The following is a 17,931-nucleotide window of genomic DNA, read 5'->3' as shown; positions in this document are numbered from 1 at the left end:
CTCCCATCATTCGTCAAATTAGCTTCTAGGAAACACGATTGATCCTTATCCATCACCTGCCTGCAATGTTCCTTCCAGATCTAATCCGCTTGCTGCATTAAATAAGGAAACAGCTTCATCTTAGATTACATCTCTTCTGCACTCTTTCTAGTTTAATAATATCCTTTCAACAATACGGTGACCAGAACTGTACTGTATTCCAAGTGTGCCCTCACTATTATCTGAGGCTGGTTTAGCTCACTGGGCTAAAGAGCTGTCTTTTAAAGCAGACCAAGGCAGGCCAGCAGCAAGGTTTAATTCCCGTACTAGCCTCCCCGAACTGGCGCCGGAATGTGGTGACTAGGGGATTTTCACAGTAACTTCATTTGAAGCCTACTTGTTACAATAAGCAATTTTCATTTAGTTCATTATCTTGTGCAACTTCAGCAAGACGTTCCAGTATTCGATGTTCCGACCAATGAAACCAAGCACGCTGAATGCCTTCTTCACCACGCTGTCCACCTGCGACTCCAACTTCAAAGGAGCTTTGGAGTACAGGATCTACTCCCATTTGGAAGCAAATGATGTATTGGTGAGAGGCAGCACGGTTTTGTGAAGCGGAGGTCGTGTCTCACTGACTTGATAGAGTCTTTCGAAGAGGTCACAAAGATGATTGATGTAGGTAGGACAGTGGATGTTGTCTACATGGACTTCACTAAAATCTTTGACAAGGTCCGTCATGGTAGACTGGTACAAAAGGTGAAGTCATACGGGACGAGGGGTGAGCTGGCAAGGTGGATATAGAACTGGCTAGGTCATAGAAGGTAGTGAGTAGAAATGGAAGGGTGCTTTTCTGATTGGAGGGCGGTGACTAGTGGTATTCTGCAGGTATCAGTGTTGGAACCTTTGCTGCTCGCAGTATATATAAATGATTTGGAGGAAAATGTAACTGGTCTGATTAGTAAGTTTGCAGACGGCACGAAGGTAGGTGGAATTGCGGATAGCGATGAAGACTGTCAGATGATACAGCAGATGGCGTTTAATCAGGACGAATGTGAGGTAATGCATTTGGAAGATCTACTGCAGGTAGTGAATATACAGTGAATGGTAGAACCCTCAAGAGTATTGAAAGGCAGAGAGATCTAGGGATACAGGTGTACAGGTCAGTGAAAGGGGCAACACAGGTGGAGAAGGTAGTCAAGAAGACATACAGCGTGTTTGCCTTCATTGGCATGGGCATTGAGTATAAGAATTGGCAAACCATGTTGCAGCTGTACGGAACCTCAATTAGGCCACACTTGGAGTATCGTGTTCAATTGTGTTCGCCACACTACCAGAAGGATGTGGAGGCTTTAGAGAGGGTGCAAAGAGATTTACCAAGATGTTGCCTGATGTGGAGGGCATTAGCTATCAGGAGTGGTTGAAAAAACTCGGTTTGTCCTCACTAGAACGACGGAGATTGAGGGGCGTCCTGATAGAGGCCTACAAAATTATGAGGGGCATAGACAGAGTGGATTGGCGGAAGCGTTTCCACAGGGTAGAGGGGTCAATTACTAGGGGGCGGAGGATTAAGGTGTGAGGGGCAATGTTTAGCGGAGATGTACGAGGCATGTTTTCTGCACAGAAGGTAGTGGGTGCCTGGAACTAGATGCCGGAGGGGGTGGTGGAGGCAGGGACGGTAGTGACATTTATGGGGCATCTTGACAAATACATGAATAGGATGGGAATAGATGGATACGGACCGAGAAAATTTAGAAGATTTTAGTTCAGACGGGCAGCATGGTCGTTCTTGGAGGGCCGAAGGGCCCTTTCCTGTGCTGTACTTTTCTTTGTTCTTTGTTCAATGAACCTGTTCCCCGAGATCTCTTTGTTCTGTAACTATCCCCAACTCCCTACCATTAACTGCCCCAATTCAATCGACCAAAATATATCTCCTCACATTTATCTAAAGTAAACTCGATCTGCCATTCATCAGTCCACTAGCCCAATTGATCAAGATCCCTTTGCAGTCCTAGATAACCTTCTTCACTGTCCAGTATGCCACCAATCATGGTGTCCTGATGACAAAATGCACATAATACGGTGATGTTGGCCTTGTCGGTTGTGGGAGAATGGCATTTCATGCTGCCCGCTGTGCTTATATTGCAACAATAGCTGCTCTTCAATACGCACAGCTTTTTACAGCAACGTGCTATGAGGCATTGCATATCCTTCTGTTGTGCACGTCTGATTACTTAATTTCCAACAGTCACTTAATATTCTCCTGTGTTACATGTTATCTGCCCTGTTGCTTCCATTGCACCAGTCTCTCGATGTCCTCTTGCAGTTTACATGTTCCGTTGTGGACTGCTCTTCAAGCTTTTTTTTAAAATTGCAGTTTGAAATTGTAACCTTGATATCACGACTGGCTAATTGATATCTCTTTCAGGAAAATAATGACCATTTTGAAATGCAGAGTATCTCTTCTTCCATTGAAAAATAACGAATCCCGATTATTTAACACTGCTAGATGTTTCCAGTCAAACAGTCAATTGCCCATGCTTGCAGCATTCGTCCATTTGATTACTTAGCTTCCCTGATAATCCTATGTGACCCTTTAACATATATATATAGTGGAAGTCCAGAAAAACCACATCAGCCGTAGCATCCTCATTAACACTCTCTGGCACCTTATCATCAAACTTCATGAATCTGATTAAATAGGATTTCTCCTTCAGTTACCGAGTTGCGTTCCTTTATGTTAATCCATATTGGTCCAATGGACTGCGAATTTTGTTCCAAATTATTATTTCGAATTATTTGCCAACTGGTAACGTTCCACGGAATAACCCATAGTAACAACGTAATACTTGCATAACTTATTTAACAAAGGATAAGTAAATACTGAATCTGCCATCACCAGCTGAGACGAATTGAAACAGTCTGTTTATTACCGACTATGCGGGCGTACCCTTTGATGTGCTTAACGTTTTACAACCATGCTTGTAAAAATATATTTCTATCTACGTATCTATCTATCTATCTATCTATCTATAATATATATATATATATATATATATACGCTGTCTTCTGTCTTTCTATCTATATACCTGCCTGTCTGTATTTTCCTGTTTTGCTCTTATTTATATTGCGCTTTTCTCCTCTGAAACATCTAAATTGTATTATGTTCACAATTGTATTAGCCACATGAAATATTCCTTTGGCAGATTTTCCTATTTTGTTTACTTCCATCACTCTATTCGTCCACTGGCCTATGGTGTTAACATAATCCAACACCTGGTTGAGTCAAGCTCCCATCATAATAATAATCTTTTATTGTCACAAATATGAAGTTACATAGAAAATCCCTTAGTCGACACATTCCGGCGCCTGTTCGGGGAGGCTGGTATGGGAATGGATCCAGCGCTGCTGGTCTTGTTCTGCTTTACAAACCAGCTGTCTAGCCCACTGAGCTAAACAGGCCCAGCAGCGCCATGGAATCAAGTTGAAAGTGGCTAACTGCGCTGAAGCGTCAAAAAACATAATTTATCCTACAGTATTTTTGTATAACAGCACTTTCAAACTACTTTCGGTCATGTTGCACTCTCTTATTATTCTTACACAAACTGATAGGACGCTCTTTACTCCTGCGATGCCATCTGCATTTTACAAATTCCCAGCGCACTTGCTGTTTTCACCCAAAAATTACCTGCCGCTCCCCAATTCCTTGCGACATTCGTTCAAGCCTACTTAATTCGAAAGCAAATTAATCGAAATATCTGTCTCTGCTCTGTTCATCTGCAATGACATCCGAGCCGCAATTGGTCCCTAGCTCGCCAAACTGCTCCAGTGTCGGAGGGCTGTCTGTCTTCCCTCCATCACCATCTCGAAAGCAACTGTTCTCCCCCCTTTTATGCTCCCCAGTCATGCTGGGATTAATGAGGCTGCCGCCTCAGCTGACATACTGCTTGCTATATTGTTCCCAGGTGCATTAAACACAATCCCAGGGATCATTTCAATCATCCAACTTGTTCCAGACACGGAGCAAGAATTTTCAAAGTGGCACGATTCAGCTTGGCTGTTGCCAAGAAAAGACATTAAGTTAAAAATTCCGCCCAGATCAGGAGTGACAACAAATGGATAAAGTTGCTGACCTTTAACACATTTTATTTAATCCTGTAGACACAATATTGTCACTGAGATTGATGGATGGGGGAAACCGGTGTGAGGGGCGAGTGGAGATTTACTACAACCACAGTTGGGGCAGAGTCCAGGACAGCCTCTGGGACATGGATGATGCCAAAGTTGTCTGTCGACAGCTGGACTGCGGCCGCGCGATAGCCGCTTATAATGCTTCAAAGTACGGCGAGAGTGAAGGTCCTGTGTGGGTGTATAATGTCCAATGTAGAGGAAATGAATCACATCTCTGGAACTGCAGCTCATTTGAGCGGAAACCGATTCTCAATAACAGCATCGGCGTCGGGGTCCTGTGTTCAGGTAATAAATGAACTCTTACGGAAAAATGAGGGGACATTTCCGAAGTGGGGTCCCCAAGCGTCAAGGGTTCACTGTGGTCCTTACTCACGCTCATTAACAGTAGAATATGTTTGCAGAATATGAGGAGACAGCAGTAAATGAACAGCAAACAGAGCAGTAAATGCTGTTGCGCCTTTAGCAACGCATGGATCAATTAGCATAATCAGAAATTAAATTAAGATTAATCCAAAAATTGCGTCTTGTTACTGTGACTCATGTCTTCGTCAGAGGATGAGGAAAATCATTGTGATTGAGAGTGGGAAGGAGATGATCGTTAAGGAGGGGATTCAAATATTTTGATCAATCGTCCAAATCGTGCCCACAAATTATGCAGGAAGCAAGTTGTGATGCATAAAACGAATATTATGGATGATGATAATAAAAATAATGAAAATCTTAATTATTATCACAAGTAGGCTTTCATTAACACTGCAATGTAGTTACTGTGAAAAGCCCCTAGTCTCCACATTCCGGGCCTGTTCGAGTGCACAGAGGGAGAATTCAGAATGTCCAATTCAGAATCTCTCATGCCCTTCTATCTCTCTCACTCTCACTATCTATCTCGCTCTCTCTGATGCGCGCTCGTTCTCATCGGCTCTCTCCCTCTCTTTTTCTCACTTTCGCTCCCTCTCTCTCTCTCTCTCTACCTCTCTCCCCTACTCTCTCTCTCGCTCTCTCTCGATTGCTCTCTCTATCTCTCGCTCTCTTTATCTCTCTCTCTCCCCCACCCCCTGTCTCGCTCTCTCCCTCTCTCTTCCTTCTTTATCTCTCTCTCTTCGCCCTCCCGCTCTCCCTCTCTCCCTCCCCCCTCTCTCTCTCTATCAATCAATCTATCTCCCGCTCTCTCTCTCTCTCTCTCTCTCTCTCTCTCTCTCTCTCTCTCTCTCTCTCTCTCTCTCTCTCTCTCTCTCTCTCTCTCTCTCTCCCTCCCTCTCTCTCTCTCATAAGAATATAAGAACTACGAGCAGGAGTAGGCCATCCTGCCACTCGAGCCTGCTCCGCCATTCAGTTAGATCATGGCTGATCTTTTGTGGACTCAGCTCCACTTTCCGGCCCGAACACCATAACCTTTAATCCCTAAATTCTTCAAAACACGATCTATCTTTATCTTAAAAACATTTAATGAAGGAGCCTCAACTGCTACACTGGCCAAGGAATTCCATAGATTCACAGCCCTTTGGGTGAAGAAGTTCCTACTAAACTCAGTCCTAAATCTACTTCCCCTTATTCTGAGGCTATATCCCCTAGTTCTGCTTTCACCCGCCAGAGGAAACAACCTGCCCGCATCTATCATATCTATTCCCTTCATAATTTTAAATGTTTCTATTAGATCCCCCCTCATCTTTCTAAATTCCAACGAGTACAGTCCCAGTCTACTCAACCTCTCCTCATAATCCAACCCCTTCAGTTTTGGGATTAACCTAATGAATCTCTTCTGCACACCCTCCAGTGCCAGTATGTCCTTTCTCAAGTAAGGAGACCAAAACTGAACACAATACTCCAGGTGTGGCCTCACTAACACCTTATACAATTGCAACAAAACCTCCCTAGTGTTAAACTCCATCTCTCTAGCAATGAAGGACAACATTCAATTTGCCTTCTTAATCAGCTGTTGCACCCGTAAACCAACTTTCTGTGACTCATGCACTATCACACCCATGTCTCTCTGCACAGCGGCATGCTTTAATATTTTATCGTTTAAATAATAATCCAGTTTGCTGTTAATCCTACCAAAATGGATAACCTCGTATTTGTCAACATTGTATTCCATCTGCCAGACCCTAGCCCATTCACTTAACCTATGCAAATCCCTCTCCAGACTTCCAGTATCCACTGCACTTTTCGCTTCACCACTCATCTTAGTGTCATCTGCAAACTTGGACACATTGCCCTTGGTCCCCAACTCCAAATCATTTATGTAAATTGTGAACAATTGTGGGCCCAACACGGATCCCTGAGGGACACCGCTAGCTACTAATTGCCAACCAGAGAAACAGCCATTAATCCTCACTCTTTGCTATCTATTAATTAACCAATCCTCTATCCATGCTAATAACTTACCCTTAATGCCATGCATCTCGCTCTCTCTCTCTCTCTCTTTCTCTCTCTCTTTCTATTTCACCCTCTCTCCCTCTCGGTCGCTCTCTCGCTCTCTCTCGCTTTCTCTATATCTCGCTCTCTCTCTTCGATCTTTGTATCTCTCCCCGCCTCTCACTTATTTGCGCTCGTTGCCTCTACTACCCTCTATCTCGCCATCACTCCCCCCCTCCCGCCCATTCCCCCTCCACTGCACTGTACAGCGGAATATCAGTCAACATGGAGACAGACCAATTAGGAGGAGTCGGCAACCCGGTCCATCGAGTCCGCGCTGATATTTAATATGATCAATAATGGTCTTATAGCTGCCTCCTGCCTCGTTCAGATACAATTTCACCTCCTTGTTTATCAAGATCGAATCTATCTCTGTCATAAAAATACAAACACTCCGCTTCTTTACAGAAAGAAATTCCCAACGACTCGTGAACTTCAGTTAGATACGTGGATTGCACTTAATTTAAAATATCCACGTAGTTCTATATTCTCCACTAAGTGTAAATACTCTCTCCTTTTACCGAGCTATCACGACCCCCCAGTACATAACATTAAGGCTCTGATGAACATCTCAGCAGTAGATGGGTTGAGTTTCTAGAGAAGGTCACGGCCTGAAAGTTCAACTCCGGTGATCTCTTCACAGATGCTGTATATTTTGAGAAATTTCTGATTTTTCCCAATTTGAACTACTGAGTGGAGAGTTCACGTGACAGAAATGCGCAGCAAAAAGGAACATTGGAAATTGTTAAATCAAAAGAGTGTAAGTGGCGTGATTAATAAGAACACATGCAGTTGATGGTAAAACTGTACAACCAGAATGCAGCCCACAAGGCAGCACGGTGGAGCAGTGGGTTCGCACTACTGCCTCACGACGCCGTCCCCGGCTCGAGGTCACTGTTCCTGTGGAGTTTGCCCATTGTCCCCGTGTTTGTGTGGGTTTCGCCCCCACAACCCAAATATATGCAGGGCAGGCAGATTGGACATGCTAAATTGCAACTTAATTGGAAAAAAATGAATTGGGTATTGCAAATTTATATTAAAAACAAATGAATTTAGCCCACAGAGGCAAAGTGGGAAACAGACCATCGCCGAGGACAGGTGGAGGAGCATTATAAATGTCTGTATATTCAGCAATCTTTCTTTTCGTTAAGTATAGGTCGATGGTCTGTGTAATCTATCTATTCGAATGTCAGAGACGGATCAGAAATAGTTGAGCTGCACATCATATCGTTCAAATTGAATGACGAAATACACATGAGGAATAACATGTTTTACTGTATTTCTTTCTATCAGAACACAAGCAGCTGAGACTTGCTGACGGTGGAAGCCCATGTGCTGGCCGTGTTGAGGTTTATTACAATGAGAAATGGGGCTCAGTTTGTGATGATTCCTGGGATTTAACCGCCGCTCGACTGGTTTGCAAACAGTTGGGTTGTGGAGATGCATTGCAGCTGACACTTCCTGCTTCTTGTGTACCAGGCACTGGGCCAATTTGGTTGAATGAGCTGGATTGCTTCGGGAACGAATCTTTCCTCTGGGATTGTCCCAAAGCATCACGGGGAAGTCATGACTGCAGTCATAAAGAAGATGTGAAGGTCATGTGCTCAGGTAAATGTGATCTCAGTAGTTGAATATTCTTCAGTGCCCACTGAAAATTCGAACAGAAGATATTTTAGTGAATTACAGTGCGAGAGATAGAGAGAAAGTAAGAAGAAAGAGAAGATAAACTGGCAATTTGGATCATCCCATGTGCACACCTCTGTCCCCAAAAGATTACTTAATAAACCCCTCTCGATGTTTCCTTAAACTCCTCATTGTCTCTCCTATGTACTGTTCTAAGTTCTCCTCAAATACATCGGCACCATTCTCCACAAAGGTTACCCATTCTAAGTACTAATTTGATCGGATTCTCTGGGCAGTGCGCAAAATGTTTTCATACTTAACATAGATTTAACTCCACTAATTGGGCGGAGAGGGGGCTATAGATCCCTCTGTATAACAATATGCATTTGCTCTGCGAAATGTCGACTGTTATTTTCCAATGAGTATGAAGCATCTTTAACAGCTCCACAAAAAAATCACAATTGACTTGGCCTTTGGTGTGTATTATTGTTTTTTGTGTATTTTGTGCATTTGTGCATTGAATACACATCTCACTTTCCTCGGTTACAGCTTGACATAATTTTTCCGATTGAAGGTCCAAATGTTCGATGTCAATGTTACACTTTCGCGACCACAGGGACAATCCAGGTCCAATGTTTTGCTCGCCGAAGTTACCATTGTTTTGTAAACATTTTTCAACAAGTTCTATTGATAAATCAGAGTGTCGAGCCTGGTCGAAATCATGTTGATAATCATCCTGCCGAGCTTCGCTGCATTCCCCGGCTAACCATCCTGCAAAGTTTTCAAATGATCAACGGCGGGAGGTCGTGCAAAGGTTTGCTGAGGGGATTCGTGCCGATCATTCTTGATTGTATAATTAAATTTCAGCTCATTTGCTGTTACCGATATGAAGTAATGAAAGCAAATGCTGAAAAACAACGACTGCAATTCGTATAGTGTGACTCAATGTAGGTTCAACATTCACCAGTCAATCTAACTCCATGTGTGTGTGTGTTTAATTGATAGAGCACAAAGAGCTTCGGCTGGTGAATGGAAAGCATCGCTGTGAGGGGAGAGTGGAAATATTTTACAATGGGATCTGGGGAACATTGTGTTCTGACAATGTGGATAAGCGCGATGCTGAAGTGATCTGCAAACAGTTACAGTGCGGTCCCCACATGTCCATTAACTATGACGCTCGCTCATTCGGTGAAGGATCCGGCCCGATTTGGCTCGATGAGATAGACTGTGGTTCACATGAGTCAACACTATGGCAGTGTCAGTCAAACCCCTGGGGGCAACACAACTGTTATCACCGAGAAGATGCAAGTGTTGTCTGTTCAGGTAAAAAATTATGTGAAAGTACCGGCCTGGGACTGGACTGGAAACAGTACGAAGTCTTGCAACACCTGGTTAAAGTCCAATTTTAAATCACTAGCTCTCGGAGCGCTGCTCCTTCATCAGGGAGAGATGATGACTTCCCTGATGAAGTAGCTGCGCTCCGAAAACAAGTGATTCCAAATAAACCTGTTGGGCTACAACCTGGTGTTGCCAGAGTTCTGAGCAGGTCAGGAAAGACATTGATCGATGTTCGGATGTCATTGTAAACATTGGTATGTAATAGAATCATCATGTTTCTTTTCGCAACAGAATCCAGTGTGATAGAGACGGAGCCCCACAGTTCACGGCAATGCACTGATCAAACAGGTATTTGGAATTTTGTATTTTATCTACTTCGTTTGAATTGTATTCCTGGCTTTTATTATGTGGACAATAATAACTGATCTCTTTACCAGGTTCCGGGCTGAAGGTGCGGCTGGTTGGAGGTAACACCAGGTGTTCCGGGAGAGTGGAGATATTGTGTAATAACACCTGGGACACTGTATGTGATGACTCCTGGGATATGGCCGATGCTGATGTTGTCTGCAGGCAGCTGGATTGTGGCCTGGCTCTACAGGCTCCGGGTGGGGCCGCGTTCGGCACGGGTGACGGTGCTGTCTGGCTCGATGAGGTGAGGTGCACCGGAAGCGAATCCATCCTCTCTGACTGTCCATCCTCAGCCGCAAATCAACCTGATTGTCATCACAAGGAAGATGCTAGTGTGATTTGTTCTGGTAAGGGTACGGCACAAGGGATGGTGGGCATTGTTGCGGAACGGGAGGCTTGGAATTTGTGGTGTTTGATATAAGTCTTCGGAAAAATAAAACGCATGTTTTATTTCAAGGAAATTCATAACGTGTTGTCCATTATTTTTGCATAATACATTCCTCATGGCCAGAATTACCGCAGAGATCGCCTCCCACAGCTGCAGGTACGTATTTACATATCCTTCGTATTTGCGTTAGCATCCTACTAGTATTGATTTTTTCTTGTTGATGTTTTCTTGTTGTTGATAATTTCTTAAGATTATATGTGTGGCTTCAGATCTTTAGAAACATTAAAGAATATCAGTTGGCGTCCCTGTGTTAAATCGTCTTCTAACCTTTCATTAAGGACAGGAAGCAGAAACCACTTACACCCCGGTAGTGATCTGCATTACCCTGGGAGTCCTGTTAATCTGTGAGTTGATGGCACTGCAGCTGGTAATGCGGAAGAAGTCAAATAGAAAAGGTGAGGTCGCAGTTATCCTGGTGCTCGCATATTGATTCATATACAGACCAACCTTCAGTTCATTGGCCATTTGAAAAGACTGTCACTTCTCCTTGTTTGAAGCTGATTTAAAATCTCAATCTGGTTTTGTTCATTGGTTTTGTTCACGTCAGTAGTCGACTCAGTTGCCTAAATGTGCAAATTCTAGTTCGCAGTTAATCTGCCCGTACATAAGATGCTCCTGCCTTGGATCAGAAAATTTCAGTAAACCGTTCTGGCTCCTGTGATCCGATTCTAATCACTCTTCTTCCTTTATTCAATTAGTCATTTATACGTGTGTATCCGTTCCACTAGTGCAGGTTGTCGGTAAGGTTGCTAACCTCGAGCTCCCTGACCGGAATCCATCAACACCACGGTAGCACAAGTGATTAGCACTGTGGCTTCACAGCGCCAGGGTTCCAGGTTAGATTCCCTGCTGGGTCACTGTCTGTGCGGAGTCTGCACGTTCTCCCCGTGTCTGCGTGGGTTTCCTCCAGGTCATCCGGTTTCCTTCCACAGTCCAAAGACGTCCGGGTGAGGTGAATTGGCAATGAAAACTAGCCCTTATTGACTGAAAAAGGTTAGGAGGGGTTACCAGGTTACGGGGGGAGGGTGTGTGAGGGCTTAAGTGGGCGGTGCAGACTCGATGTACCGTATGGTTTCCTTCTGCGCTCTATGTTCTATGTCTATGTTCTATATCTGCAATATGACAATTATTTGTAATTTGCTGAATTAGTCAATGATTATTCCGCATCCTAACGCAATGATTGCACTAATATCCCAAACAGCAACAACCTGCCGATCGAAGTAAAGGGCAAATTAGTTCTCACGCAGATGTGTCACGTTCGGCAACATCACCACCTCAATCGTGTTTCACACCTGATGCTGTCGTCAGCGATCAGACACGGTTTCTGTCAATGTCTCTTCCAATATATTTCCATGTCAATCAGAACCAATCGATCTTTCCCGAATATTAAATTAAGTCATTTTTACTTATATGTCATCTCTTTGGATTCAGATAAATATGTGCACATTCAGAACACATCTCTCTCATTCAATGGTACAAAAAACGAACTGCACAGTTAGAGATCTCCACGCTCATTTCCGCCTATACACACACATATGTACGCGAACACACAGACACATGTATGCATATGCACATACATGTACCACATATACATGCATGTATGCATATACAGACATATGTGCGCATGTACGCACACCCATGTACCCTATATCAAAAATGAAATGAAAATCGCTTATTGTCACGAGTAGGCTTCAATGAAGTTACTGTGAAAAGCCCCAAGTCGCCACATTCCGGCGCCTGTCCGGGGAGGCTGGTACGGGAATCGAACCGTGCTGCTGGCCTGCTTGGTCTGCTTTAAAAGCCAGCGATTTAGCTGAGTGAGCTGAACCAGCCCCTGGTTATATACTCACTCATGTACGCATACACACACATGCACGAATATACACACATGCACATACTCACTAACTCATTCATGTCTAATGGTACAAATGGTCTCTCTCCAAATCTATATATTTGTCCCTCATGCTCGCTCACACGCATACAGACACTGCTACAAGCACACTCACCCGGCCTCTTACACACAGAGACTGTTTTCACACATGCAGTTTCACTTGCACACACGTCCATAACTCATCTCTCCTGAAAACAAACACAAATACACACGCTCGCACTCACTCTCATGCACTTATGAAATGACTCACTGACGTACACGCTGTCTCACTAATTTGCTCATGTGTATACACACACCAACAAATACCCATGCACACTACCTCTCACTCACACTCTATCACACACCAAAACATACTCATTCCCTCTTCCACACATACAATAAGTCACACATACTCGTTTCAACACGCTCATATTATCTCTGAAATTCACACTGTCTCTCACATAGACATATACAAGCAGTCATAGATTTACTTGGTTACACATTATCGTATTATTTCCTCAAACCTGTTCATTCACACACAGATAAACGCTCAGAAACGCTGTCTCCCTCCCTCTCCCTGTCTCTCTTTCTATCTATCTATCTATCTATCTATCTATCTATCTATCTATCTATCTATCTATCTATCTATCTATCTATCTATCTATCTATCTATCTATCTATCTATCTATCTATCTATCTATCTATCTATCTATCTATCTATCTATCTATCTATCTATCTATCTATCTATCTATCTATCTATCTATCTATCTATCTATCTATCTATCTATCTATCTATCTATCTATCTATCTATCTATCTATATATCTATCTATCTATCTATCTATCTATCTATCTATCTATCTATCTATCTATCTATCTATCTATCTATCTATCTATCTATCTATCTATCTATCTATCTATCTATCTATCTATCTATCTATCTATCTATCTATCTATCTATCTATCTATCTATCTATCTATCTATCTATCTGTCTGTCTGCCTGTCTATCTATCTATCTATCTCTCACACACACAAACAGACACTCGGGAACAGATTATCTCCCTTTCCCTCTCGCACGATGACAAAAATAGCAACATATACAGTTACACTCACATAAAGACACGCACACACACGCACACTCACGCACACCCACACACACGCACTGACTTACTTGCACAGATGGACATACACACACGCTCTTCGTGTCTTGTTTTCTCTTCTTCTCCCTGTCGAATAGGCACATAGACATAAACATCGCCAGTCGCTCCCTCACACACATATGTGCTCACTCACACACTTGCAGAGACATCGACGCCAGTCTATCTTTCTCTCCCGCTCTAGCTCGCTCTCCCACTCACACAAAACAGTAACTCGCACCGGCACTCAATCTCAGACACCCACAGGCAGTCACTGGTTCACTCGCCGAGACACGAAATGTATCTCCCTTTCTCTCTCCCTTGCTCGCGAACTCTCCAACTCGTTGTATCTCCATGTCTCAGACACGCAGGACAAAATTATGTAATAACATACCGTCACATTCAAGTTAACTGTTTTGGTCTCTTGATTATCGTCGCTTTGAAACTTTCTTTATTTTCATTCACAAATACTAAAGGCGGTGCAATGCAACAAATGAAACGCTCCGTTTTCATTCCACCAGGTGTCGTAACTGGCGACGGTGTTTCACCAATAGCTTTGGAACCGGCAATTTATGAAGAAATGGACAATATCCCTCCTGGAAAGGAGTCAATCCATACCCGTGCATCAGGTTTGCATTTTCAATTTTAAATGCACAATACACCGGACAAGTTACAGTTTAATTGTAACACCATTGAAAGTGCTCGTATGCAACAGCGTCATTTCAGTGTTCTGTACACAACGAGAAGAACAATGGAATTGGTGAAGATTGTTTCTGCCCATTTTTGCTGCAAGGGTGTTTTGTGTTCCACTTCTTAGTAAATAGCGACCTGAGCGTTTGTTCTTATTTGCATTTCCTCAGCCCAATGGCTTCCTGATGTATCTAAACCAGTGAACAACACACACCTTGTTGATGCAATATGAAACACTTGCAGTCTTCACGTACAATTACCAAATGCATGTCGACATACGTACTTTGAATGATTTACATCTTGGCAATAATAATCTGGATGTTACATAATGCTGGAGAGAAATCTAATTGGATTGTTGAACAAAGTGATTTCGGTGTACAAATATACTAAACACTAAATATATAGGTACAGATAACGACACCATCAAAATTAAAACAAACGTAAGCATTTATTTCGAGATTGATGTGATTGTGATTTAAAGACGTTAAGCAGAACCACCAAACAATATCTGTTAGGTAGCATTTGGAGATTTGGCTACGGTTCTGGTCTGAATGTTATCAAATTCAAATAAAAACTAACAGGGGCTTGTGCAAACCAATTGCAAAGATGCTCCACGGGCGCATTCCAGAATAACTGACGTGAGAAGAAAAAATTCTTCTGATTTTACCGGAGATAATTCTTTCCGCAGTCACCATTTAAGTGCTCTAAAATAAAAGTGAGGGAGATCGTTGGGGTCAGGATATGATTCTGGAGAATGAAAGCCTGCAAACGGATATTGTAATAATGGGTTATATTTGAAATTATATATATTTTTCTGTTACACAATACACTACATTTCTAATTGGGATGCACTATGTGTTATCCTGCAGGATTGCAGCTAAATGTATTGTTTATCTCCAGTTGTCCTGATCTGATGCTGCTGAATCTTCCTCTTCTCACTGAATTGCCCACTGTGACTGTTCCCAACATCTTGTTTATTCACAAACACCAGGGAATTCTATGGGCACTGTGAAATGATTGTTATCTCTCCTCCAAGGAACACAATGTATCTGTGTTGTTTTCCACTAAAGTGTTTCCAGGTGATCTATATATACAATTATAATCCATTGTCATTTGTCTTCAACAGATTCTGCTTCCACTGACTCCCTGAATCAGATCGAATATTACACCAGTCACAGTTTGGGTGACACGGATTCTGAATCAGAAAACGGTAACTGGCAATCGGCTAGTGTTCACGATGGGTGGATTCTTAATTTCTAGTTGATATGTTCACACTTTCAATCCAGAATAAGAATGTAAATATCGCAAAGAGCAATGATCCACATCCTGGAGAAGTTTTTAATTTAACATAAGCAAATCGGCAAACATACTTTATGACGAAATGAACTTCATAGAGATCGCTGAATGTTGTACAGAGATATAAAACATTCCATTCATGTTGTTTTCCCCCATGAAGTGAGAAGTGAAATGTGGGCGCAGATATTTATTTGACTTGCATTCATTTATCCCTGACCCGACCATATGTTATTGTCCATCCCGAACGGGCCTGCCCTGACAATTTTAGCGGGAATTCATGATTAAACGGAATTATTTAAATCTAGATTCACATGTGCGGCAAAGCAGATCAAGGTGGCTGATTGCTCTCCCTCATGGGACAGGGGGCAGGAATGAAGCAGATTATTTAATACACATTGGACATTAAATTTCTATTATTTATTTAATTCAAATTTCACTCTGTGCCATCGGGTGATCGAAAACGGGTATGTACCGATGACCCTGGGGTTCTAGAGAACTATTTGTGTTGTGACACGGTAGCATTGTGGAGAGCACAATCGCTTCACAGCTCCAGGGTCCCAGGTTTGAATCCGCCTTGGGTCTCTGTGTGTGTGGAGTTTGCACCTCCTCCCCGTGTGTGCGTCGGTTTCCTCTGGGTGCACTGGTTTCCTCCCACAGTCCAACGATATGCAGTTAGGTGGATTGGACATGATAAATAACCCTTAGTGACCAAAATTGCCCTTAGTTTTGGGTGGGGTTACTGGGTTATGGGGATAGGGTGGAGGTGTTGACCTCAGGTAGGGTGCCGAATGGCCTCCTTCTGCACTGTAAATTCTATTCTATGACACTGCTCTGCCACCAGCTCTCAAAATGTTACCGTCATTCATTGGAATCCAGTGACAATAAACCACAAAATAAAAATGCAAAGTTGACGTGGCACAATGATTTTCCAATCGATAAACTCACTGATCCTGCAGACCAAAATAGTCCACTCTCTGCCTTTCTCTTTGTTGGTGGATTACCATTCTAGGGAATCATCCTGATTATTCAAGAAGTATAATTAGCTGCATTGAAAATCACCATTCTCTTCTCTGTTCGCTTACAGACGTTGATGATGACATTGAGGCAGAAACTGTTGACTCCAGGCGCCGACACTTACTTCTCGATCTCGCTGCTGCTGATCTTTCAACGCTGACAATTTCTGGTGGTGATGCCTCTACTCTGGGTGAGATAAGCCTTTGATGCGTCCCACAGCCGAGTTCCATGTGGCAGCAATGGGCAAGCGAGAGGGTGCAGGGGATTCCCATACCATGTCGTTTGCAGGGAGTTCCCGTACCAGCCTCCCCGAACATGCGCCGGAATGTGGCGACTGGGGGCTTCTCACAGTAACTTCATTTGAAGCCTACTTGTAACAATAAGCGATTTCCATTTCATTTCAATTAATTTCATGTAAGGGGCTGGTTTAGCTCAGTGGGTTAGATAGCTAGTTAGCAATGCAGAAGAAGGCCTGGTTCAATTCCCATACCAGCTTACCCGAACAAGCGCCGGAATGTGGCGACGAATGGCTTTTCACATTAACTTCATAATTGTGACGATAAATGATTACTGTATATGTAGTCCATTCCAGCCGGATGTGGCACAGAACCGCGTTAATGTCAGTTTCTGTTGTCATTCGGCACAATTACATTTCGCAAATAATGAGTTGATTCATCAAATAAGCTTATCCTTGTTCAGTGTAAAACACCGAGCAGGAAATCCTTCCAGTACTCATTCTGAGTCTCCTGACCCTGAGGGCGCATCTGTTGCAACCCAGCGGGACAACACAACAATGCTGGTGGAAAGCAATGTTATTTCATTCTGACACCAGACAAGTTCCACACCCTCAGGCTTTTACCATGCATAAACCGCCGGAGGGCCATCTATCTCGCAGTCATCCCATTATTAATCCAACTTCTCTTTCTCCACACAGTAGACAGCACTCAGACCCACGGGTATTGCCATTAACCGGCTTTTATTCAACTAACAGTTGAAAATACCAGTATGTTTACATGTAACTTGTAAGATTTGTTTGAATCATAGTGATTTTATCCTTAAGGCCGTTTCTCTGCACGTTTCAGGTTGAATGATGAAGCACAAGTAGACACCATCCCAAGGCATGAACAAAGAACAAAGAAAAGTACAGTACAGGGACAGACCCTTCGACCCTTCAAGTCTGTGCCGATCATGTTGCTCGTCAAAATTAAAATTGTCTACACTTCCTGGGTCCGTGTCCCTCAATTCCCATTCGATTCATGGATTTGTCAAATGCCCCTTAAACGTCACTATCGTCCCTGCTTCCACCACGTCTTCCGGCAGCGAGTTCCAGGCACCCACTACCATCTGTGCAAAAAACTTGCCTCGTTCATCTCCTCTTAAACCTTGCCCCCCGCACGTTAAAACTATGCCCCTTTGTAATTCACCCCTCTTCCCTGGGAAAAAGCCTCTGACTATCCACTGGCTATGCCTCTCATAATTATGTAGACGTCTATCAGGTCGCCCCTCAACCTCCGACGTTCGA

The 17,931-nt window shown here is 43.2% G+C and overlaps 1 protein-coding gene and 1 long non-coding RNA gene across 2 annotated transcripts in view; both read left to right on the top strand.

Annotated features, from left to right (window-relative positions):
- The window catches only part of LOC119960725 (deleted in malignant brain tumors 1 protein-like), a 50,266-nt gene extending 38,365 nt beyond the window's left edge, over positions 1 to 11,901 (top strand). The window contains exons 4-7 of the mRNA XM_038788342.1: positions 7,879 to 8,193; positions 9,214 to 9,531; positions 9,984 to 10,301; positions 11,834 to 11,901. Coding sequence (XP_038644270.1) covers positions 7,879 to 8,193; positions 9,214 to 9,531; positions 9,984 to 10,301; positions 11,834 to 11,901 — 1,019 coding nt within the window. The remainder of the gene's footprint in view (positions 1 to 7,878; positions 8,194 to 9,213; positions 9,532 to 9,983; positions 10,302 to 11,833) is intronic.
- Positions 11,902 to 15,229: 3,328 nt separating this feature from the next.
- LOC119960742 lies at positions 15,230 to 17,633 on the top strand. The gene is made up of 3 exons (XR_005459509.1): positions 15,230 to 15,309; positions 16,480 to 16,599; positions 17,492 to 17,633. It is a non-coding gene; the product is annotated as an uncharacterized LOC119960742 (long non-coding RNA).
- Positions 17,634 to 17,931: the final 298 nt, after the last annotated feature.

This window comes from Scyliorhinus canicula, unplaced genomic scaffold (assembly GCF_902713615.1).
Source record: "Scyliorhinus canicula unplaced genomic scaffold, sScyCan1.1, whole genome shotgun sequence".
NCBI lineage: Eukaryota > Metazoa > Chordata > Chondrichthyes > Carcharhiniformes > Scyliorhinidae > Scyliorhinus > Scyliorhinus canicula.
This window is presented reverse-complemented; position numbering and strand designations above follow the sequence as displayed.